Genomic DNA, 24731 nt, shown 5'->3' with positions numbered 1-24731 from the left:
TACAAGGATCATGCCGCATAGAGGATATTTTTAGCTCCGCAAAATGGCATCATCCATAGTGTGACCTCACACACTCTGTATGTGTGTAAGGTCACACTGTGTGGAGAGTGCCATTTTGCAGAGCTAAACAACATCCTCTATGTGGTGTGACCTTGCATGTATAGTGTGCATGAGGTCACGCTGCACGGAGGATGCCATTTTTAAATGGCGTCCTCCGTGCTGTCTGGGGAAGCAATACACGTGAAAAGGAGGTCATGTAATGGGAACTGCTGAGTTCATTCTTATATAATGGAATCATTTGTCCATCTTCTAGACTTTTAAGCCTCTTTAGGCTCCTTGGATTTGGCTGTACGCAGCACCTGTTCAACTGTTCCCCCAAACTGCCTGCCACAATGAGGGTCACCACCCCGGGGAGGGGGGGGGGTCGGTCGGTGCATGTGTCTCCCTCCCCGTCTCCCCCTTCATTATTATTTGATTAAGGCAGAATGGGAACAGGTTTAGAACCCACTGTACTGCCAGTAACGGTCATGAAACTGGAGCACAATGGCTACAACTACCAGCAAGAAGTTCAGAAATAATTATGTTCTCAAATTCCGTCTCCCAGTTTACTATGGAGACAAATACTTACTCTGTAATCTTTCATTTTACTCCTGGGGAAATGCTGAACCAAAAAATTAAAAATTCTACACTAAAATATTTGAAAATTCTGTAAAATTATATAATCATGCCAGTTTCAATTTTGGTAATTTGTTTCAAAATATTTGTCAGCAAGTATGTCTGTAACAATACAAAGCAAAAAAAAAAATCCTGGTAATTTTTTTTGACAGATTCCTTACTAGGCATATTAATACAGAACTTTGTATAATTCATTTAAATTACAATACAGAACTGTATTTCCTGCACCTGTGAAAAGCAGTGCAAAGGCTTGGGGGAGTCAGAAGTAACGGAGGACTTGAGGGAGAGGGAAGGAGCCTAGGAGTGAACCTGGAGGGTGTTGGGTGTGGCTGGCAGGTTTTTCTTTGGGGTGGTGTGTGGGATTGTTAGGGTGTTGGAAAGCCTCCCTCATGCAGACCCTGGCTGACCCCAAGCCTCTCCCATTCAGTCAGGCATGTGTGCCCCTGTTCCTCCACCCCTACTCCCCATGGGTCTCTGCAACTGCCCTTCCCCATCCCCAGGCTCAATACTGTCACCCCACTAGCTTCTGAGCCCATGCTCCAGTCTGTCCCTCCCACTAGCCATTCTGAACCCCAGTCTGTGATTCCCCAGCAGCTCTGCACCCCACTCTACCCTAACCTGGCTCCACAGGCAGGGTGCTGTGATGAACTTCCACTCCTGGGGGAATTCTGCAGCACTGGGAACAGAATTTTGTGTTTTCCCACGTAAAATACATTTTACCTAAGAAATGCTGCAGTTCTGCTTTTTGTCCACCAGAGGCAGCTGTGGCACCAGAACAGCCAGCATGAATGCAGCTGGCTGTTCTCTTCCCACAGCAGCCTCTGGTGGGAAAAAGGCAGAACTGCAGGATTTAGGCAAAATGTTTTTTTTAGCGAGAAAATAAAAAATTATGCCAGACAGAGGAATTCTGCACATCCGCAGATGCGCAGAATTCCCCCAGGAGTATCATTTGCAGTAAGAACAACTGACACCTTAATTTTAAGCATACTTCAAAATCACAATTATATCTTTAATGGAGAGAGAGTTTCCCTATGAACTTAAGTTATTACACTGTAGTGATTAAATGGCACTTGTTTTACAGGCACTATGGGCACACTTTGTATGGATCAAGGCCAAGAAGAAGTCAGAAACTAGCTGCAGTCTTTATATGACAAACACCATGTATCACCAGATGCTGACAGAAGGCTATATAGAAACTGTTTTTTCATCATCTTATTTGTTTTGTTACATTTCTGGAGTTAATTTGGCATTCAAACCTCTCTTTGAAGCCAACAAGCTGCATGACTGTAGTAAGGTGAAACTCTGGACATTTCAAGTGTGCTTGTTGATTGAATTCCTAGGGAGCTGACTGAGAATTTTATACAGTAGTTTATAATGTAAAATAGATTTAAGACAAGGAAATATTAATCTAGAACATCTTCCAAAATATGACTACTCAGGTTTAAACCCATTTTCATTTTTTGTTCACAACCCAAGTAATTACCAACCTCACGCCAAAACCCTGATGTGCCTTTTGCTAATTGATTTCAAAACACACAATGCCAGAGATGGAATATTAATATTTGAAATGTATCTTGGTATACACATCATACTCTGGAAGCATCATTTACTGTTGATCTCACATTGCATCAGCAGTAAGATTTATATTATCTGTTGCTCTAACATCTTAGAAATCATATATTAAAAATATACATTAAATAAAAATGTGACTAATCCTAAGTAGCAAGCTTTACTGTCATTTTTAAAAGATGAAAGAGAATTCAGTTTATATGTAGAAAAACCACTTACCCTGCTCGTCCAGTACGACCTACTCTATGAACGTACTCTTCAATGTTCCGAGGGAAATCAAAATTGAAAACATGAGTAATATCTTGTACATCAAGCCCACGGGATGCTAAATCTGTAGCTATCAATATTCTCACTCTTCCTGCAATAAGCATGTATGGAAAATATACATTGGTCTTTTATCTTGCTAATGTACAATACACAATCTATCCACCTTCAATGCTTATATGGCTCCCATTATCCTAGTATTGGAGTACCACACAATCTAGAGTACTTAGCCTCTCAGCACCAAGTGATGAAAGTAATTCCTATTGCTGCCATTTTACAGATGGGGAGCTGAGGCACAGAAAGACTTGCCCAAAGTCACACAAGAAATCTAGTTGATTAGCAAATTGAACCCAGATCTTCTAAGTCTCAAGTTAGCATCCCAATGACTGGACTAGCCTTCATCTTAATGCCATTCTCCTTAGCAGGACACAATCATGGACCAGGTGGGTTTTACTACACGAAAACCATCACCCAACAACAAACATTTCATACTCATATAGCCTTCATTCTAACAAAATAGAGTTTTGTTTTTTTTAAATTCCAAAATATAAGAGAGAAGTCAGCAGTAGTTTAAACTGTCATCTCATTTTCACTCATGGTCATTTCAATTTTTAATGGATAAAGCAACAACTTATCTCCTCTTCCTTACCACGTTTTTCTAGTGCTAGTATTTGGTATATTAATACAATTAAAAATATTCTGAGTCTTACTCCCACACATTTAACATTGAAGTTATTTTACTTTTAACTGCTCTGTGTTACAAAAACCATTATGCTACTGGTGTGGATATTAAGTTTTTAAAAGTACAGATTGAAATTGCCAGGCTCAAGAGAATAGCATTCAAGGGCAATACTTGCCTTTCTTGAAGTCATCCAAAGCTTGTTCTCGATCACACTGTTCTCTGTTGCCATGAAGAGACTGAACTGGAATTCCTTGGAGACTAAAATCACTTGATAAGTCATCAGCTCTAAAGTTAGATAAAGGGACCTTTAAATACTTTAAAATGTATGAGGAATGAACCACTAGCAAATAGTTATGAACAGAAGCATTCCTATCTTAGACAAAAGTCTGCTCTAGTTAAGAAGAGACTTATTGTGACAGTACTGGAAATGAGCACCCCTAAGCAAATATTCATTTGATGAACTCTTTCAAATGTCAATATCATTCAAGTCAGAGATGTTGCCTAAGTTTTGAGGGGCAGCCTGGGAGACAAACTAGAGTATGACTGTAGATACTTGTACGGTCCCTATCACAGTAGCGTTTGAAAGCCTCCCATGTATTTATGGATTTATCCTTACAATACCTTTGGAAGACAGAAAAGAACTGCATCTATTTTACAGGGGCAGAACTGAAGTACAGAGATTTAGGGACTACATAGGAAGCCTGTTGCAGAACCACAACAGAACTCCAATTCAATGGCTTACCCACAAGACTATCCTTCCTTGGGATCACCTTTAGAGAATGTGTGGAAAGAAAAAACTAATGAAGCCTACTTCACACCTTTAGTAGCTCAAGAACATACTAAAAACAAGCAGATACAATTTCAAGATTTCTCTCATTTTTGGCATGCATGCAGACCATTTAATGGATTCCCTTACCCTTTAATGGTAAAAAATGCTTCTTTGGGCCAGAGTGTACACTAATATTCTTTCTACAATGTATTTCATGCACACGTATTGTGAAGGTCTTTTGCTACTTTCAGCTTCAGCTTACTATCTTGTTAAATATTGGAAATGTTTCGAAGTATTTAGAATATTTTTAACAGAAGCTACCTTTTTTCTCTGTATTTGAAGGATAACCATTGGGATATTCCTCATGGGGATCAAACAGTTTCATATTTCCAATAACTCAACTCCAAGTGAACATAGTTAAGAGAACTCACTGGCAAGGGGTGTTTTCCCTACCAGTCCAGGAGAGGAACTCTACTTCAACGGCACGTACATTAAGAAAGTGTTCTATTCCTGAAAAATCTGTTTTATGTACATTCATCCCACATAAATCAACTGGATAGATTTCACTAACTTAAATCCAGGAAGGAGGCAGGTGCAGAGGCTTTTTCCCCAAACAGAAAGTCCTGGTCAGAGAACATATCTCACCCCAAAATACCTTCCCACAGAATTCAGGAAAATCAATACTTTTAATCTTATTACAAGTCATTATCTGTGAACTGAAAGTGCTGTATGCACTGCTGCACACCTTTATACAGAAAGTAAACAGAAACCACAGGCTTCTACTTATAACAGAACTTGCTTTCAATGATGTGGTTTCAACTCTAAAATGCTACCTACTAAGGAAGAACTCTAACTGATACTATATCTTTTACTCAGGATACTTCCCTATCAATTAATTAAAACAGAGCAAAGACTATGTGCAAGTGAAATGTTTTCTACTTCTAAATTAACATATATAGAGGAAAGCTCATGCCCCATTTTTACTTTCTTCAGTCAACATTCTACATTATGCATTGTTTTACAATAAATGTTGTGCTAAACCCAATTTAAAGAAAATTCATATAGTCTTTTCTTTTGAAAAGGACTCACACCTCTAGTTTGTTTCAAGACAAGAAACTGCGCTTCTGGTGTGCAGAACTGAACAGCTTCTGGACAAGGTAAATCTGCCCCAAGAAAACTAGTTATGACTAAGGTTAAGATTTTGTCATGGTTATTTTTAGTAAAGGTCACGGACAGGTCGCGAGCAGTAAACAAAAATTCATGGAAGCCCATGATCTGTTTGACTTTTACTAAAAATAATTGGGGGTGGTGGTGGTGGTGGGGAGAGGGGGCTGATTGAAGCCTAAGGAGAGGGCAGGAAAATGAGAGCCTGAGCCCTGCCGCAGGGGTGGCTGAGAGCTGCAGGGGCCTCTGCCCCTGGCGGCTGAGAGCTTCCCTTGCTGGCTGACAGCTCCAGCCCACTGCCTTGGGCTGTGGCAGAAAATGTCATGGATGTCTCTGGAAGTCACAGAATCTGTGACAATCTTAGCCTTAGTTATGATATTCAGCATCTTCATATAAAGAAAAGGAGTACTTGTGGCTCCTTAGAGAATAAATTGGTTAGTCTCTAAGGTGCCACAAGTACTCCTTTTCTTTTTGCGAATACAGACTAATACGGCTGTTACTCTGAAACCCATCTTCATATAGTATGCCCTCAGAAAAAAATCTCATACTGTTACAGTTGGATAAAAAGGTTTGGCATGTCTACATTCAATATTGACTCTACTGTACATCAGTCAAGGGAGAAAGTAGTCTTATAATAGTAAATATGACTATATTAACAGATTATCCTAAAAAGGGAAATCAGATTTTTAATGTATTTAAAAGTGATACTTTAGTAATATGCAAGCAAAATTGTGATAACATACAAAAAAACAAAACAAAAAATATCCTAACAGACTAAAAGTATTGGAAATAATTTAAGATTTTATTATTATTTTAAGAGGTATATCAATTTGAAATCTATTTTTAAATTAAACAAATTAGAAGTAGTTTCAACTATTATGCCAGGCAGAGTCCAGTCAATTAGTAATTTAACCACCACATATTCTGATGCCTGAAAATATTCCTCTCCCCTATTATTTTGTAAAAGATTTAGCTTAATAGGAAACTGACCAGAGCCATTTTCCCTGTATCTAAAAAATGCTGCCAATGCACATAACATGAAGAGAAACATTTTTCATTCATTTTGTTATAGTAGTCTTGGGTGTTACTTGCTAGAGCAGGTAAATAGTTCCATACATTGTCATGTTCTGAGGTGCAACCCTGACCAGTGATGGGTTGTGTCATCACTTGCCCTGAAAACATGAGTGCCTTAAAACGCTCCACAGCTGTACCTCCCTTATCTGGACACTCATGCACAGCATACAAGCATGCTATGAGTGTCTGCATGATAAGCCACCCTGGTTTAGCTGCTCTGACTTCAGCAGTCCACTTGCTATACCACAGTCACACTCCAGCCTCCATGAGCCTTGGTTATGATTGGAAAAATGATCCCAACACTCCCCAGTGCTGAATTTTCCCAAAACCACGTGCTTTGCAATGTCCAACCCTTTCCTGGACCATTCAGAAAAAACAAGGTTTGTTTGGTCCTGTAGAGAAACAAACCGCACAGCTCAGTACTTTAACTTGAGTTAACAATCACTTTAATTCAAACAGCACTGGGTTGATTTAAGTAAAATAAGTTTATTAACAAAAGGAGATAGGATTTTGAGCGAGTCCAGGTACAAAGGATAGAGTTAGAAATGATTACAAGCAAATAAGACTAGATGCTAAGAGTTAACAAAACTAGTCTTGGTAAAAGGTAAAAGTTTTACCACATTACCTTCTTGCAAGATGGCTGACCACCCATCTGATTAGGATCTTCCTCCAAGTACTTAGTTCCTGTATCTTCCTAAGGTAAAAGATACCTTGGGGCTCTTTGCCTCTCTGTTTTATAATACTGTGAACCTCTGAAATAGATTCTTCTGAAGAAAATTCCATGCTAGTTTCTTTCCCTGCTTGTGTTTGCTAAAATGCAAATGAATGGCCACTTGACATGTGATTGCTAATTGATTCTGATGACACCTGGTTGGAAGTGTGGGCCTGTCTTTTGTCTGGGAGAAACCTGTTTACCCACTCCCAGAATTGTCTAGTAAACACATTTTAGTTCCACATTTCCATTGTCCCTTGGGCATTTACCATATGTACACCAGGCAAGGATATTAATTATCAGTGTGTTAGGTTTTCCAACGATACCTTACATGACACATCAGATACAGTTTATGACATTAATGAACTGGGGCCCACTGAACTGGTTAGGACAGCTGAAACTCACTACCAGATACCAGAGAGCCCCCTGCCCTCTTAGGGCTAGTCTACACTAACAATGCTAAAGCACTGCCACCGCTCTAAAAAACCCCACCTCCACGAGAGGTGCAGCTCCCAGCGCTGGTGCACTGTTTACACTGGCGCTTTACAGCACTGAAACTTGCTGTGCTCAGGGGGGTGTTTTTTTCACACCTCTGCGTGAGAAAGTTGCAGTGCTGTGAATTGCCAGTGCAGACAAGCCCTTACATTGGGATGCTGATAGAGCCACATACATGTGTAACTTAAGCTGCCTGTATTCATCACATTCTCAACACTTATTCTTTGTACCTTTACTATAAAGAAGGATTCTACTGAGTTTTGTTTATTCAGCTTTTATAAAGAAATGTACTCCTATTATCTGTATTATTGTAGGGCTTAGGAGCCTCAGTCATCAGAGGTAATCGTACTTCAATAACAATTTGCTATGCAAACCTGGAGGCAGAAGAATAAACAACCTTATTTCAAAACAGGTCTAGTTTCTTTCTGTGTTGGTCAAATAACAGAGGCAGTTGGAACTGCTCTGCCCTATGTGTCCTTGGGGGAATTTGTTTTGATTGCGAAGATCCAGGATGGGATGCCAGCTGCCTGACTTCTTCTGAATCCGGAAACAGTGGGAGTAGAAACCCTGTCCCATGTGCTGGGGAGGGACCTGTGCTATGGCTCCCAGTTGCAGAAGAGGACTTATTTTTCCCTGTAGAATAGACTTGTGAGAGGGGTCCCTGAAGAGGGAAGGAGGTAGGACAGGACAGATAGGAAGGGGATGGAGTATCCTTCCTTGACTATCTCTAGAACCCACTTGTCTGAGGTGATGAGACTACGATGGGAAAAATGGAGCTAGTCAGTCGCCAAACTTTTGGAACGGCAGACATGGTGGGGATGACTGGAACAACGGAAAGCTTCTCAGGGCCTTGACCACACCTTCAAAATTGTTGCTTTGGTACTGGTGCATCAAATGAACTCTGATGGAAGAATGTGCAAGGCCTTGGTCCTTTAGATGAAGCAGGTAATCCAAAATCGACTGGACTGAAGAATACAAGGGGGAAATGCCCTGTTCAGCTGCCCAGTGGGAAAATCGCGCAGGCTACCGCTGGGTGGAGCACCCACTCGTGGTGAGAGGAGAAGTCCCTGCTTACCTAATCCGCTAACGTGTTCTTGACCCCCGGGAGGTGACATGCTTCTAGATGGATTCTGTGGTGGATGCAGAAGTCCCAAAGACGGAGCGCCTGTTGGCATAGGACCGAGGATTGAGTTCCTCCGTCTGTTGATATAGAACATTGAGGCTGTGTTGTCTGTTAAGATTCTGACCACTCCACCCAACAGGTGAGGAAGGAAGACTGTGCATGCCCTGAGCTCTCTGACGTTTATGTGTAAAGTCATCTCTTCCAGGGACCACGTACCCAGGCTCTGGAGATCATCGAGGTGTGCCCCCAAACCGAGATCCAAGGTGTCCGAGACCAACTTAACTGAGTGGAAAGTGCTGTTGAAGGGGTCTCCTTCCAGGACATTCTGGGGGTTGGACCACCATCAGAGTGAGGTGAATATTGTTGCGGGAATGGTGACGACCTTTTCCAGGTGTTGCCTGGACTGGGAGTAGACAGTCGCCAGCCATTGCTGCAGGAGTTGCATCCGGAGCCTGACATGGTGCACTACATACGTACATGCCACCGTGTGACCTAGGAGGTGCAGGCAAACCCTGGCCATGGTCAGGGGAAACGCGGACACTTCTGCGATGAGATCCGCTAATGCCCTGAACCTCTCCAGTGGCAGGAACGCTCTGCCAGAGGTTGAGTCGAGCACCACTCCAATGAACTCTATCCTCTGTACGGGAACTAAAAGTGGATTTTGTGTCATTCACCAACAGGCTGAGGTGATGTCACATGGCCAGCAGCACCGCGACGTCCAAGGACCTGGAGTTGCCTTTGACTAGCCAGTCATCAAGGTATGGGTAGATCTGGATATCCTGAAGTCTGAGGTAAGCTGCCACCACCAGCATGCACTTGGTAAATACCCGTGGTGCTGTTGCTAGGCCAAACCGAAGGACCTCAAACTGATAGTGGTTGGGACCTATCGTGAACCGGAGAAAGCATCTATGGTCTCTCCGAAGCTCTGGATACTGAACAGGAGTCCTGGGAGGGCTGAGTCAACCCCCATGGGTTCCATGGGTACCATGATGCTGGCCACGGAATCTGAGACCACAGGGCTAGCTTTGATGTCATCCCGTAGCCTGCAACATCGGTGCCAGAGCTTGTCCTGCAGCTAGGGAACCTCGTTCCAAACCCAAGCTAGAGTCAGAGTCTCTCTGCCCTTGTCCGAGGTCCGGAGACCAGATGGGGCTGCGAAGCTTCTGCCTGTCACGGTCAGAAGCGTGTTGGCTGCAAGAGGGCAGCCGCTGGTAAGACATCCCCCACAATGGGGAGCGTTGCCATAGGAGAGACGACTGTAGTGGTCCAAACACGGGTTTATCCAGTCACTGGGACCCCGCAGGGGCTGGAGTGGGCGGCACCGGGAAGGACATAATCTCTTGCGCTGCTTGTAGGACCTCCAGCATGGACAGCACCCATAGCAGACAAGGACCTCTGTTGCTATCCAGGAAGTGGGCTGGGTTACACCACGTGACCTTAGCTGGGGCCCGAGATCCCAAAGGGGGTGAAGAGGTGCCCGAGACAGTGCCTTGGTCCACCCCAGATTTATTCTTTCCCTTGCAGGAAGCTGGAGACCTTCCTCACCCTGTCTTCTTGGCTGTGGACTGGTGTCTGCTTGCAGACTGTACCGGTGGGGCACTGCGCACTGAATTCATGGTGCTAAGCACCGAATCAGAGAGCTGCTCCGGCATTGGGGTAAGGGCAGACTCCATAAGGAGCACTTTCAAGCGAAAGTCAAGCTCACTTTCAAGCTAATGTCATGCTCCTTCTTCGTCTTGGGCTTGAAGGACTTGCAAATTCTGCACTTATCACTAATGTGATCTTCACCCAACCATTGAAAACAACTTATGTGGATCGCTAATGGGCATGGGCCTTTTACAGTGATCACAGGGCTTAAAGCCTAGGGACCAGGTCATGCCCTATTCTCAGGCGAAGTCCCATTCGGGACCTACTAAGTCTCTAAATAGCAGAAAAGAAACTAAAACTAGAGGGAAACTATATACAATATACAAGAGGTAAACGAATTCGAATGAATAAGCAGCAACAGCTCTAGCTGAAGTAGCAACAGTTCCATGCACTGTCACTGGCAGCAAGAAGAAACTGAGGGGGGTGGGCAGGCGGCATCCTATATGCCATGGCATACGCGCACCACTCCACGGAAGCCAGAGCCAGTCCCCTACGGATACCGCTGAGGGAAAAACTTCCGGCACTGGTGCATGTGGCGAGCACACACCCCTAAGCTGAATGGACGTGAGCAATCACTCAAAGAACCACCTTAGGAAAAGTGGGCTCTGCTAGCGGATCCTGTCTTAGACCAAAGACAGTAGAGAAGGAACTGGGGGCGGTCGGACCTTACAGAGCTATATGTACGTTCTGCGTACAGTGTCAGAGAGGGGACGTGTGCATGTGCTGGTGAAGAGCTCTGATCCCAGCCACGGGGGTGCTGCCACACTTACAGTGGAGCACTCAAAGGGACATCACTTGAAGAACTCATTTTTCTCTTGTTCCATTAGCTATGATCACTTTTTTTGAATTACCAGTTCACTACAACATTCCTTTGATCGTTACATGCCAAAATGTTCATAAGTAACTATTCTGTAGTTTCTAAAGTTTTAATGGAATTTTACTAAGAAGAGATGTTTGCAGCACTGTCAAACTTTTAGGCATTGAGTTAGGAGGGCCAGGTTGTGTTTTCTCTTATATTACAACCACTACGAGAGATCCTGGAATGGGACGAGTGCAAAACACACCCACACTCAAGTCTCTTTGGAGTCTTGAGTCTGCTCTTTTAGGAGTGGCAGAGATAGAGGCCAGGATCTGCCACAGATCATTGGCCATCTTAAAGATTCCCTCATTAAGGGGCACAATTTATCTGCCAAGAATCACAGGGTATAAGATCCTAGTTTCCATGATTTTTCTTGGACAATTGCTAAAGGAATCTCTAAAAGGTGTCTGCCATTAGTTTCAAGATACCTAGAGAGGCCTCCAAGTCACCATCATCAGACAGTACAACTTCATCTAGCAAATTACCATAGATGCATGAGGAATTGAATATTCCTCCTCATGATCACCACCACTCTGCATGAATCATAGAATATCAGGGTTGGAAGGGGGGTCATCTAGTCCAACCCCCTGCTCAAAGCAGGACCAATCCCCAATTTTTTTTTTTGCCCCAGATCCCTAAATGGCCCTCTCACGGATTGAACTCACAACCCTGGGTTTATCAGGCCAATGCTCAAACCACTGAGCTATCCCTCCCCCCAGTTTGAGAGCCGCAACCTGCTGAGGGGTCCACATCATTCTTGGAGACCTAGCCAGAGTGGTCAATTTACACCCAGATGAAGTGGGGGAAAAAAATCTCTAACAGGTCCTGGAAATTGAGCTCAAGGATTCCAGGGTGGCCAATAAGGCCAGGTCTGCACACCATAGGGATATGGTACATAAGGCCAAGATGAAAGAATCCAGGCAGTTTGGACCCAGACCAATTTGTGTCTTACTGTAGGTAGAAGAGTGTCCCGAGATCCCCTTCTATGGCTCCCACTATAGATTGTGTTGACTCAGAGAGAAGGGTTCCTACTATCCCCTGAAAAGGAAGAAGTAGAAGAGTAAACTTCTTTGAGAAGAGGCTGATTGCTGAAAAAGTTAGGTTGAGATGATATTCCATGAAATATGGATACCAGTGACTCTGTAGGTTAATTTAGCACACTTTTTGTCTTTGGTACCCTTGGTTCCACTACTGATATAGGTCTTGCAGATATTATCAGTCTCATGTTGAGAAGAGGAGCTTCTGGTTCAGGTGTAATTAGCCAAGTTTCTAGAAGATGTAAATGTAAATGGTTCCAAGGTTGTATGCATCAAGGAAGGTGTTGCCAAAGGCAACAGTACTGCAGGGATAAGTGCCAATGAGGGGCTCATCTCTCACTCTGTTGCAATGTCATCAGCGTCGACGTAGCTGGCGCTGATACAGAAGGATTGGTAACCAAACTCAACTGGCACGTGACTGCCAGTGCCAAAGAACGTGCATCAGGTGGGACAGCTGAACCATAGTGCAGATCAGGCTTTGAAGGGAGTACTGAGGCACAGTCACAAATATGACTCTTCAACTTCCTTTTTGACAGTATTGGGGAAGATGATCAAGTTGGAAACTGTTTTCCTGTCTCACAAGAGTTTTCGAAAATGTTTCCCATCCAAAATGGGACAGTCAAAATCTCAAATTTTCATGAACTGATAGCCCAATAAATAAATAAAAATTCAGATCAGGTCAATCAAAATGTTTCATTTCAATAATTTCAAAACATCTCATTTGTCTTTAATTTTAACATTTTTAGTATAGAAAATCTTAAAACCCATTTTAAGTTAAACAGTGCAGTCACATTCCAATGCATATTAGTTTTATGATACTAGAGAACTTGCATAAAATGTAATGGTCATGTACAGTGCTAGGGAAATACAGTAAGTCAATATAAACACTAGAATGTGGTTGAAAGTAATTAAGAGTGTCCTAGTTAGTAACTTTGATCTGAGAATAACTGATTAATTTCTAAATGAGTTGATAGCAAACTAGACAAATGTAATATTGGTTAAACAATTACATACGTAAGTTTCTTTCCCACAAATATGATGACTTTATCTTTAGGCTTCATAGTATCAATGAAGTAGCGTGTGAAAGCTCTCTTTTCTTCTTCTGGGATAATGATAACTTTCTGCTCAACTGTATTTACTGCCTGTGAAATATGAAAAAATGATGTTAAGTAAAAAGAAAATCATTTCACTCCAGTTAATTCATTCTCACATTACAATACCTCAGGCCACAGACTTCAAAACTGATATACTTGATTGTGTCAATAAATGATATCAGGAGAGAATCTTAAATATTCACTTCATAGGAAAATAGACTGTGTCAAACTCTAGACAGATAAGTTTGCTATTTTTCTCTGAGCAGAACTGGGAAGAAGCAAATTAACTAAGCTTCAGAGGGCAGGCACATGCTACTGAGCCAGTTACAGCCATGGGCCCTGTAAAACTAGGAGTTGTAGTTGCAGATCTTCACCCTAGTCATGTACCCTACAGGAAATTTCATATAGGGAATTCCTGCTCCTTCAGCAAAAGACCAGACAGGAGAGACACAGGGTAAAGGAAAGACCCTGGAGGGATATCTCTGCATTTATCAGAAAGAAGGCCCAGAATAGGAGACATCTGCAAAGAGCAGGAGCTGGCTGTTATGAAGCCTCAGCTACGGAAGGTTGTGAATCCCTAAGACAAAGGCTAAGTGAACACCCTGAGGAGCTTTGAGATCTTTTCGGTACTTTGTTTTAAGTCTTTTTCTAAGTTAAGAAAAGTCCTGAGCAGAGGAACTGAAATAGTGAAGTTGTCTGGAGCATGATCTCATTGGGCTAGTGGATTAGTCCACAGGTTTACAGTCACTTAAACTCTGTGCTTCAGTTCTCTGTTTGTAAACTGGCATTGATAATACTTTCTCCTTTCTCTCTATTAGCTCTTTGGATTCTAAGCTCTTTGAAGCAGGGACTTTTCTTACTATGTATTTGCATAGTGACTAGCACATGCAAGTCCCAATCTAGTTTGGGTGCCAGTAGGCATGACATACTAATTAACAACAACTATGACAGAGGATGGGGAAAGGCGAACAGACTGGAAGGTAGCCAGGTGGTAATACAAAATTCACTTACTTTATTATAAAGGTTTATTGACAATCCTTTTTTTTTCCTTCCCTTTTACTCTATGACTGTGCTATTATGATATTTACATGGTAACTAGAGAGCAAAATCTGCTAAACTGAGATCAGACATTGAGCTGCCTTTGTTGAACTTCTAAAAGAAGAAAGGGGGCTTCAATCATTAAAACAAAGTTGGCAGACCACTGAGGAAGACAGCTTTTTTGCATTGTAAAAGGAAGAGGGCTGAAAAAACTGCCTGGAAGCAGGAGGGAACTAGTGGAACCACATAAAGAACTGAACCAAGTCTTGTTCTGATGGATAAAATATCCAGATCCTGCCTAGGGTCTGATCTACAGAAGGTACAGAAGCTCATTGTCAGAACAACAAATCTGGTTGTGAAAGAAATACTAATTTCTTTATGGCATGACTGCATGCAGGCTGAAGCAGGGGTGAAACAGCATATGCACTATTTGAAAGTTTGATAAATTTCAGAACACCCATGCTGTTTAAAATTGTGAGTAAAATGCGTTTGAACAAATTTCTCATTAGTTATAGTGAAGTTATAAAACAGGAGTAAAAAGAACCCAAACATTTGCTGCTACATTTCAGTACAATGTTATTTCAATCTATAACCAGTCAGTCCAAAAATTAAAAATGCATCGTAGAAGCTCTTGGAAGATATAGCAACTATATGAGAGCTAATGACTCCTTTGGCGTCAGGAAACAATGGGATTTATTTATTTCTTTTTAAAGGCATCCAGTTGAGGCTTTCAATACTGAGGAAATAGTAGTACATCTTTCCCTTTTGCTTTTTGGCAGGGGCAGAGGGTAACTTTACATTTAGGGAGGTGGTATATGAATTTCTTCCTTGTTCTCCCAAATCAAACCTTGAATGCATTTCACCCCAACCTAATATCTGATGCTACATCCAAATACATCTAAATACTCCAGTTTGATGTTTCTGCTAAAATGATAAGTTGACTTTTACATGCAGTTGACTTTTACATTTGTTAGGTTTCAAAGTCAATACAAAAATAGAGATAAGGGGGGAACTTTACACCTCTGAGAACTATGACAGGTTGTCTGTATACGCCAAGCAATACATTTACATCTGTTTCACATTTTAAAGGTTATTTTTGTAACCAAAAGAGCTCAATTTTTTTTTTAAACACAAAAACTTCAATTCTGGATGAAAATTATATAGCATAATCAAAAAGGGCAATTACATAGCAATGTGTGGCTACATAATATTATACATGGGCCCTTGGCCATTAGGTAGATTTGGATGAAATATTTACTATTGAAGTCATCCGCTTATGGGTGGAGAAATACATTATTATTAACCAAATCAATGCTTCAGAGACTTCATAAAATTTATTTAATCATTTGTCCATTACCAAAGCTGAGACTAAATGCTCTTTGGCATGTCTCATTATATTTTTATCACAAAGTTCTTTTCTATTTACAGTTCTAAGATACATTCTGGGCTTTTACTGAAGCTTTTAAAATACCACTGATTTCTGCTTACTTGGAGCATGTTGTGAAAGACCAGACTGGATTATGCTTTTAACTAAATAAAGTATTATTTGAATGTTCCAAAACATTCAAAGTTATGTGCAACTACAAGGAGTAATGTGATTTTAAAAAAACCAACCTACCGCTAAATCAAGAGTGCCAACATATACGATCATAGGATCTTTCAAATACGATTTGGCAAGGCGGCGAACACCATCTGGCCAAGTAGCACTGGTGGGAGAGAAGAAAAACACATTTTAAAAGGCAAGAGGTCTCCAATACATCTCTCATCCATCCCACACCCCAATACATTCCAGCAAGGTCTTACACCCACAATAGCTGTCATGCATATGTACTAACCTTAACAAGAAAAATTGGAATTGCTCATTTATGAGCATAAATTCAATCCACTTGGTATTACTGAAACCTGGTGGCATGATTTATACAACTGAAATGTTAAAAATCAATGGTTATAACTTATTTAGGAAGGACTGGAAGGGGAAAAGGAGAGGAGGAGTGACACTCTGTCAAAAACGGCATTACCTGTTTCCGAGTTACTGATAACTCGGAAGAAAGTTATCTTGAAGGCTTCTGGATCAATGTCCTAACAGACAAAACACAAGATGGGGTACTAGCTGGTGTCTGCTACAGACCACAAAAATCACACTAGGGAAAATGAACACTTCCTTACATGCTTATCTACAATGTGCAGGAAAAAAAAACATTTTGTGATCATGAGGGACTTCAATTTGAGTGACATATGCTGGAGGTCTCGTACTGCCAGAACTAAAACATTCTTGGAATTTCTAAACATTATAGATGATAGTGGATAACAGTGCCTTGGCGGTCTGTCCAGGCTCCTGTGTGGCGGCAGAGATGTTGGCTGTCTGCCCTAGGACTCCTCTGAGTCGGACAACGGTTCTGTCTGAAATAGCGGGCCCCAATCCGATGAATGGGGAAGGTGTACAATAAGAGCAGCAGTTCATCCTCAGGTGTAGGGATGTCTTGGAGAATAGACAGGCCCGAGAGAAGCAAGACTATATGTGACATAAATATAAAGGGAAGGCTAACCACCTTTAAATCCCTCCTGGCCAGAGGAAAAACCTTTTCACCTACAAAGGGTTAAGAAGCTAAAGATAACCTCGCTGGCACCTGACCAAAATGACCAATGAGGAGACAAGATACTTTCAAAGCTGGAGTGGTGGGGGGAACAAAGGGTTCTCTCTGTCTGTGTGTTGTCTTTTGCCGGGACCAGAGCAGGAATGAAGGTCAGAACTCCTGTAAAGGCTTAATAAGCAATCTAGTTAGATATGCGTTAGATTCTGTTTTGTTTAAATGGCTGATAAAATAAGCTGTGCTGAACAGACTGTATATTCCTGTTTTTGTGTCTTTTTGTAACTTAAGGTTTTGCCTAGAGGGATTCTCTATGTTTTGAATCTGATTACCCTGTAAGGTATTTACCATCCTGATTTTACAGAGGTGATTCTTTTACTTTTTCTTCTATTAAAATTCTTCTTTTAAGAACCTGATTGCTTTTTCTTGTTCTTAAGATCCAAGGGTTTGGGACTGTGTTCACCTATGCAAACTGGTGAGGATTTTTATCAAGCCTTCCCCAGGAAAGGGGGTGTAGGGCTTGGGGGGGATTTTGGGGGGAAAAGAAGTTTCCAAGCGGGCTCTTTCCCGGTTATATTTTGTTAGACACTTGGTGGTGGCAGCAATAAAGTCCAGGGACAAAAGGTAAAATAGTTTGTACCTTGGGGAAGTTTTAACCTAAGCTGGTAAAAATAGGCTTAGGGGGTTTTTCATGCAGGTCCCCTCATCTGTACCCTAGAGTTCAGAGCGGGGAAGGAACTTTGACAGTAGGTATGGCAGGAACATCCTCTGGTGTCAGGAACATCTCCGTACGTCCTGGAGTCTGTGGGTGCTCACTGAGACTCCAGAGGTACCTGGTTCAGTAGTCAGAGCCAACTGGTTTGCATTTTGGTGAGGCAGCAGCAACAGAGCATCCAGAACTGCAGTCGTAGAGGGAAGCTCTACGTGTCACCAGGTGGTAGGGATGGATCCCGCTTCTTCTTTACCTTACTCTTCAGCTGGGGGACCTTTGGTGGTGGTTCAGCTGGATCCACAAGCAACATCTTACTCAACCTGGCATGGCTCAGAGAGGGAATGTGTCTATAAAAGTAGTCTAACGCGGGGATCTGCTCTTACGCCTATGAGCGTTTATTACGCTTGTTGTGGGCCTTCGATGCTGGCAGCTTCGTACCATAGCTCATGCTCAGAGGGACTCTACTGACCAGTAGAGACTGCTATACAGTGGGAGTCTGTGTGGGGTATCTCCCTGGCCAGGATCAGAGTGCATCCAGGGCCTTACTGCCTCTTCCTAAGGAACCTGTGGAGTTAGAGCTCACAGGTCTATAGTTCTGAGTGCGAAGGACTTACAGATGCTGCACTTCACCAAGATGTGCACCTCACCCAGGCAGTATATGCACCGTTGATGGTCAATGCTGATGAAAAAGGAATGAATGCAGAAGACAGTTCTTGATGCCTGGGATCCTGGGCATGGTCACTGGATAGCAAGGGGTTGTCCCCCTGAACTGGGGAGGGTTTATACTAAACTATGAAAAACAATCTATTTACACAAGTATACAACAACTCTCTTATCGAAATAAGAGTGAAGGAGGAATAGGGGTTTTGACTCAGGCCAGGAGATGGTAAGAGGGAACTGGAGTGACATCGACCCGCACCACCCCATATACCCTCTGTCGGGAGCACAAGGAGACATACTGAACATGTACAGGTCAATGGACGTTGCTTGGAGAAAACTTCCCGACTCAGCACATGCATCTATGTGTGGAATACACATGGGACCATCACTGGAAGAACAGATCATTCTGAACCAACCTTGGAAGCAGAAGAGGCACAGCCTTGTGTGATCAGTTGCAAAGGTGCAAGCTGCCATGGGTCTGCAGAGCTGAAGACAGTTCGTAATTGTGGTCCAAGAGCTCTCCTGAATTGCATGTACCAGACCTGACAGAGTCTAAGATATGGTAGGCCCTGGCTATCAGTGATGCCCCTATAAACTGTATCTTCCGTACAAGGAGTTAACATGGATTTTTTACCTTTTTTAAGATCCAACTCCTGGTACAGAGCAAAGGCTGTCTGGGTAGAAGACAGGACTGCTTCGTAGGAATGTTCCTTGAGTAGTTAGTTGTGAAGGTACAGGAAGACTAGGATCACTTCTTGTTTCAGGACCTTTGAGAACACCCTTAAGGTTAAAGAAAGGCTGAAGGGAAGCACTTGGTATTGGAAATGATCCTGGCCTATAGTGACATGTAGGTATTTCCTGCAGGATGGGTGTATCTTTATTTGGAAATTGGAATATTGTAGGTTGAGGGCTGAAAACCAATCCCCTTCCTCCAGTGAAGGATTTATAGCTGCCAGAGTCGTCATTTTAAGCTTGAGACTTTACAAACTTGTCTTAGATACAAGATCAGTCTCCACACTGTCCTTTGGCACAAGGAAATATCTTGAGTAAAACCCTTTGCCCTTGTGAGGAGTAAGACCAGTTCTATCATTCTTAATCAAAGAGAATATTTACTTTTCATCTCAAAGGCTTAGGAGAGGGGTCCGTTAAGAGGAAGAGAGAAGGGGTCCGGAAGGGAGAGACTGATGTGAAATGGATGGTATAGCCTGTTGTGACCTCTATGACCCACTTGTCTGTAGGGATCCCACGCCAATCATGTTGGAAATGGGAAAAGGGGTCTTCAAAGGTGAGGAGGTGAGCAAATGGACAGCTGTAAAACCAGAGATGTGGGAGGATATGAACCTTGACCAACCCATCAACACTGCTGCTTTGAAGAGGACTGGGTTGTTGTGGAGGGCAGATGAGTGGCCCTTTCTATCTCTCTCAGGAATGTCTTTTTCTAGGGGTTTTGGTGGATCTTTGGAATTCAGAGAATTTAGCAGAATGCAATCTCTGGGCAGCTGGTGACCTACTAAATCTCTTATCGTAGGTATTTATACGTCCAGGGATCTCAAAGGAGCCCTAGAGTCCTTCAGCGCATACAAGGACTTGTCAATAGTCTCGGAGAAAAACTTCCAACCGTCAAAGGGGAAATCCTCAATAGCGTTCTGTACTTCCCTTGGAAACCCCAAGAGTTGGAGTTATGATGCCCTTAGCATAACAACAGCTGTGGAGATGTACCTGGCAGCAGCGTCTACAGCATCCAAGGATACCTGAAGAGCAGTTCTGGCCAATAACTGGTACTCTGAAGTGATGGACTGGAATTGCTCCCTCTGTTCCTGTAGCAGATGTTCAATAAAGGCAGTTAAATCTACTATAGTTTGTAAAATTATATTTGACCATGATCCTGATAGTCCAGTCTTCACGTCCGTCTAGAAAAGTCTAGTCTTTAGTTTATCATATGGGATAGAAGTGGACAAGTGTTGCTTACCCACTCATTTACCATAGAAAAAACCCAGAGAGTCTTTAGGGGGAACCATTTACATGTTGGTGGAACAGTATTCGAATTGGCTAAGATAGTGTAATGCCTCATTAATGGGTAAGGCCATCCTGGAGTTGTTGCTGACTGCAGGAGATCCAACAGTTTATGCTGTGAATCCTTGACTTCTGAGTGGAATGTGAAGAGTGTCAGCTACCCACTTTATGAGGTCTTGAAATTGACAGAAGTCATCAGCTATGGAAGGTGGTGGAGGCATAACCACCTCGACTGGAGATGAGGATGAAGTGTGTTTGGTGGTTGGTCTCCTGCTCCTCAAACATCTCCTGTGAGGGACTGGTGGTGTCACTGACCGAGAAGGATCACAGGCAGGAAGCACAGAGTCTGAAGCCTGGAGTCGTGGGCACAGACTAGGAAACCAAATGAGGCATTGGACGGGGGAGGGGTTGTTCCCCAGGAGACTAAACTATTAAACTCTTTACAATTAGATGATTCTTGTTCTGTAGAATGAAGTCAAAACTGTGGACACTAAAGGTTCCAACCTGAACCATGCAGTGATGAGAAGGAATTGGAGAGGTGGTCAGACCATCCTGTCCTTTACCCCCACTGTTGCAGGAATGAGGGGAGCAAGGGTGCCAGTGCAGACCAATGAATGCTACTTTCAAATTCTCTGGCTCCGGACGTATGGTGTGCATACGTAACCTATAGCAGAATACAATAGGGACCATCACTTGAAGATCAAGGTTGATTTTTAAGAAATCTTGGACACCAGGGAATTTCCAGAAGACTGGAAGAAATGTTGTGCCACTTTTTTTTTTTTAAAAAAAGGTAAATGGGATGACCCAGGTAATTGTAGGCCTGTCAGCCGAACAATGACCCCTGATAAGACAATGGAGCAGCTGATATGGGACTCAATTAGAAACAATAAAAGGAGGGTAATATAATTAATGCCAATCAACAACGGTTTATGAAAGCTAGATCCTGTCAAACTAACCTGATTTTGTTGTTGTTGAGAATACAAGTTTGATAAAGGTAATATTGTTGACATAATATACTTAAGATTCTGTAAGGCATTTGACTTGGTACCATATGACATTTTGTTTAAAAACTAGAAAGACAAAATTAACACTGCACACATGAAATGGATTAAAAGCTGGCTGATAGGTCTCAAAATGTAATTATGAAAGGGAAACTGGGGGTGTTTCTGGTGGAGACCCAAAGGGGATCCCATGCTTGGTCCTATGCTATAACTCTTTTGTCAATGACTGGCAAGAAAAAATCATCATTGATAACATTTACAGATGACACGAACTGGGGGAGTGGTAAATAACTAATCACAGAATCATAGAATATTGGGGTTGGAAGGGACCTCAGGAGGTCATCTAGTCCAACCCCCTGCTCAAAGCAGGACCGATCCCCGACTAAATCATCCCAACCAGGGCTTTGTCAAGCCTGACCTTAAAAACTTCTAGGAAAGGAGATTCCACCACCTCCCTAGGTAACGCATTCCAGTGTTTCACCATCCTCATAGTGAAAAAGATTTTCCTAATATCCAACCTAAATCTCCTGCACTGCAACTTGAGACCATTATTCCTTGTTCTGTCATCTGCTACCACTGAGAATAGTCTAGAGCCATCCTCTTTGGAACCCCCTTTCAGGTAGTTGAAAGCAGCTATCAAATCCCCCCTCATTCTTCTCTTCCTCAGACTAAACATCCCCAGTTCCCTCAGCCTCTCCTCATAAGTCATGTGTTCCAGTGTCCTAATCATTTTTGTTGCCCTTCGCTGGACTCTCTCCAATTTTTCCACATCCTTCTTGTAGTGTGGGGCCCAAAACTGGACACAGTACTCCAGATGAGGCCTCACCAATGTCGAATAGAGGGGAACGATCACGTCCCTCAATCTCCTGGCAATGCCCCTACTTATACATCCCAAAATGCCATTGACTGTCTTGGCAACAAGGGCACACTGTTGATTCATATCCAACTTCTCGCCCACTGTAACCCCAGGTCCTTTTCTGCAGAACTGCTGCCGAGCCATTCGGTCCCTAGTCTGTAGCAGTGCATTGGATTCTTCCGTCCTAAGTGCAGGACTCTGCACTTGTCCTTTTTGAACCTCATCAGATTTCTTTTTGCCCAATCCTCCAATAATAAGATAGGTCACTGATAAAGAGAGATCTGGATCTCTTGGAAAGCTGGGATCAAGCAAACAGATTAATGTTTGAATGTGGCTTAATGCAAATGTATACACCCAGGAACAAAGAATGTAGGCTGTACTTACAGGATGGGGAATTTTATCCTGGAGTCAGTAATTCCGAAAAAGACTGGAGTTCTTGGTGGATAATCAGTTGAACATGAGCTCCCAGTGCAATGATGTGACTAAAGGGCTAATGCAATACTGGGATGCATAAAGAATGGAATCTTGAATAGGAATGGAGAAGTTATTTTACCTCTATGTTTGGTACTGGTGCGACCGCTGCTGAAACAGGGTGTCCAGTTCTGGTACCCACAATTCAAAAAAGATATTGACAAATTGGAGAGGGTTCAAAGAGCTATGAGAATGATTAAAGAATTAGAAAACATACTTTACAGTGGCAGACTAAGAACATAAAAATGGCCATACTGGGTCAGACCAATGGTCCATCTATTCCAATATCCGGTCTTCCAGCAGTGGCCAATGCCAGGTGCTTCAGAAGGAATTAACAGAACAGGTAATCATCAAGTGATCCATCCCTTGTCATCCACTCCTAGCTTCCAGCAGACACCAGAGACACAATGCATGACCATCCATGACCATCTTGGCTAACAGCCACTAACAGACCTATCCTCCATGAATTTATCTAATTCTTTGAACCACATTACACTTTTGGCCTTCACAACATCCCCTAGCAATGAGTTCCACAGGTTGACTGGCCATCGTGTGAAGTACTTCTTCCTTTTGTTTTAAACATGTTGCTTATTAATTTCATTGGGTGACCCCTGTTTCTTGTTTACTGCTTCACGTAAGACAACATTCTTATTCACTTTCTCCACGCCATTCACGATTTTATAGACCTCTATCATATCCCCTCTGTTGTCTTTTTTCCAAACTGAAAAGTCCCAGTCTTTTTACTCTCTCTTCATACGGAAGCTGTTCCATACCCTTCATCATTTTTGTTGCCCTTCTCTGTACCTTGTCCAATTCTAAAATATATTTTTTGAGATGGGGTGACTAGAATCAAGGAGCTTAATCAATTTAAGATTAACAAAGAGAAGATTAAAGGGTGATTTAACTACAGTCTACATAGGGAACAAATATTTAATATTGGTCTCCTCAATCTAACAGAGAAAGGTACAACATGATCCAATGGCTGGAAGCTGAAGCTAGACAAATTCAGACTGGAAAGAAGATGTACATTTTTCACAGTGAGAGTTATTAATCATTGGATCAATTTAGCAAAGGTCATGGTAGATTCTCCATTACTGACAATTTTTAAATTAAGATTTAATCTCTCTAAAAGGTATGCTTTAGGAATTATTTTGGGGCAGGTATAGAGCCAGTGTTATTCATAAGGTCAAACGAGATGATCACAGTGTTTCCTTCTGGCTTATCACTTCATCTATGAACTGCAAGTATGTTTTTTAGTAGTATAACTATACACTTGCCTGTACTCTTAGCAAGAAACATGTGTTCTGAATTTTGCCTGTGTCCACTAGTAGGCCCAGCACTTTGGCTATGACTGAGCAGTGCACAACAGAGCTCCAGGGGGAGAAGAGGGGTCAGTCTGTAAAAGTGGCTCTAAACTCCCAAATCCTTAGCCAAATTTGCACTTTTCTGGGCACCCAGAATAAATCAGAGCACCTGAGGATTATACTGAAGTACACATGTTGTACGCAGTGTGGTAATTGTGTTAGTTCCAGAATATTGGAGACACAAGATAGGTGAGGTAATATCTGAAGAGCACCTCTGTGTAAGCTTGTTGCTCTCACCAAGAGAAGTTGGTCCAATAATAGATATTACCTCATCCATCTTGTCTCTCTAAAGTATACAGGCTGTTAACAGCCTTAAGGTGTTATTACAGTATCTGAAGATCTCTGAGGCAAAGAAAAATCCCAGCCATGTCCCCATTCTCCCTTTCACAAACCTTGGCTAGCCACAGAGAGTGGGATAACACAGAAGCAGTCATGCTGGCTCTACATCAGAGGATTCTCCTACACTAGGGTTATCTTCCTGTGGCTAGTTATGGTGTGGCATGCATTGGCAAGAATTCACAGAACCAGGGGTTTGGTGGTTAGAGACTGAAAGGTTCATAGACTGATATTCATATTAATGTAAATATATAAAATAAGATTTATACCAACACTTGAGAGAGAAAATAATTCACTCTGATGTATTTTGAACTATATCCCTGATAATCCTGGATCCTGTTAGGAAATGTATTATGTACTATGCAATCAGCAATCATAAACCTCTTTACATCTGCAAAGAGATCTTAAAACATTAAATATTTTCAAACACTTCTGAAGTACAGTTTTTAGAATGCAGGTGGGGAAAACAGACAGAGGCTGCAAAAGTTCATTCTATTATATAAATATGCTAAAGTTGTAATGAAGTAT

General features: G+C 42.2%; 1 protein-coding gene across 1 annotated transcript in view; it reads right to left on the bottom strand.

Moving 5' to 3' along the window:
• DDX43 (DEAD-box helicase 43) overlaps positions 1-24731 on the bottom strand; it is a 64020-nt gene that overhangs the window by 16184 nt on the left and 23105 nt on the right. The window contains exons 11-14 of the mRNA XM_084624891.1: positions 15821-15908; positions 13085-13212; positions 3362-3475; positions 2464-2598 (exon numbers count right to left, since the gene is read on the bottom strand). Of these exons, the coding sequence (XP_084481017.1) occupies positions 2464-2598; positions 3362-3475; positions 13085-13212; positions 15821-15908 (465 nt within the window). The remainder of the gene's footprint in view (positions 1-2463; positions 2599-3361; positions 3476-13084; positions 13213-15820; positions 15909-24731) is intronic.

This window comes from Lepidochelys olivacea (genome assembly GCF_965140295.1).
Source record: "Lepidochelys olivacea isolate rLepOli2 genome assembly, chromosome: 3".
NCBI classification, from domain to species: domain Eukaryota; kingdom Metazoa; phylum Chordata; order Testudines; family Cheloniidae; genus Lepidochelys; species Lepidochelys olivacea.
This window is presented reverse-complemented; position numbering and strand designations above follow the sequence as displayed.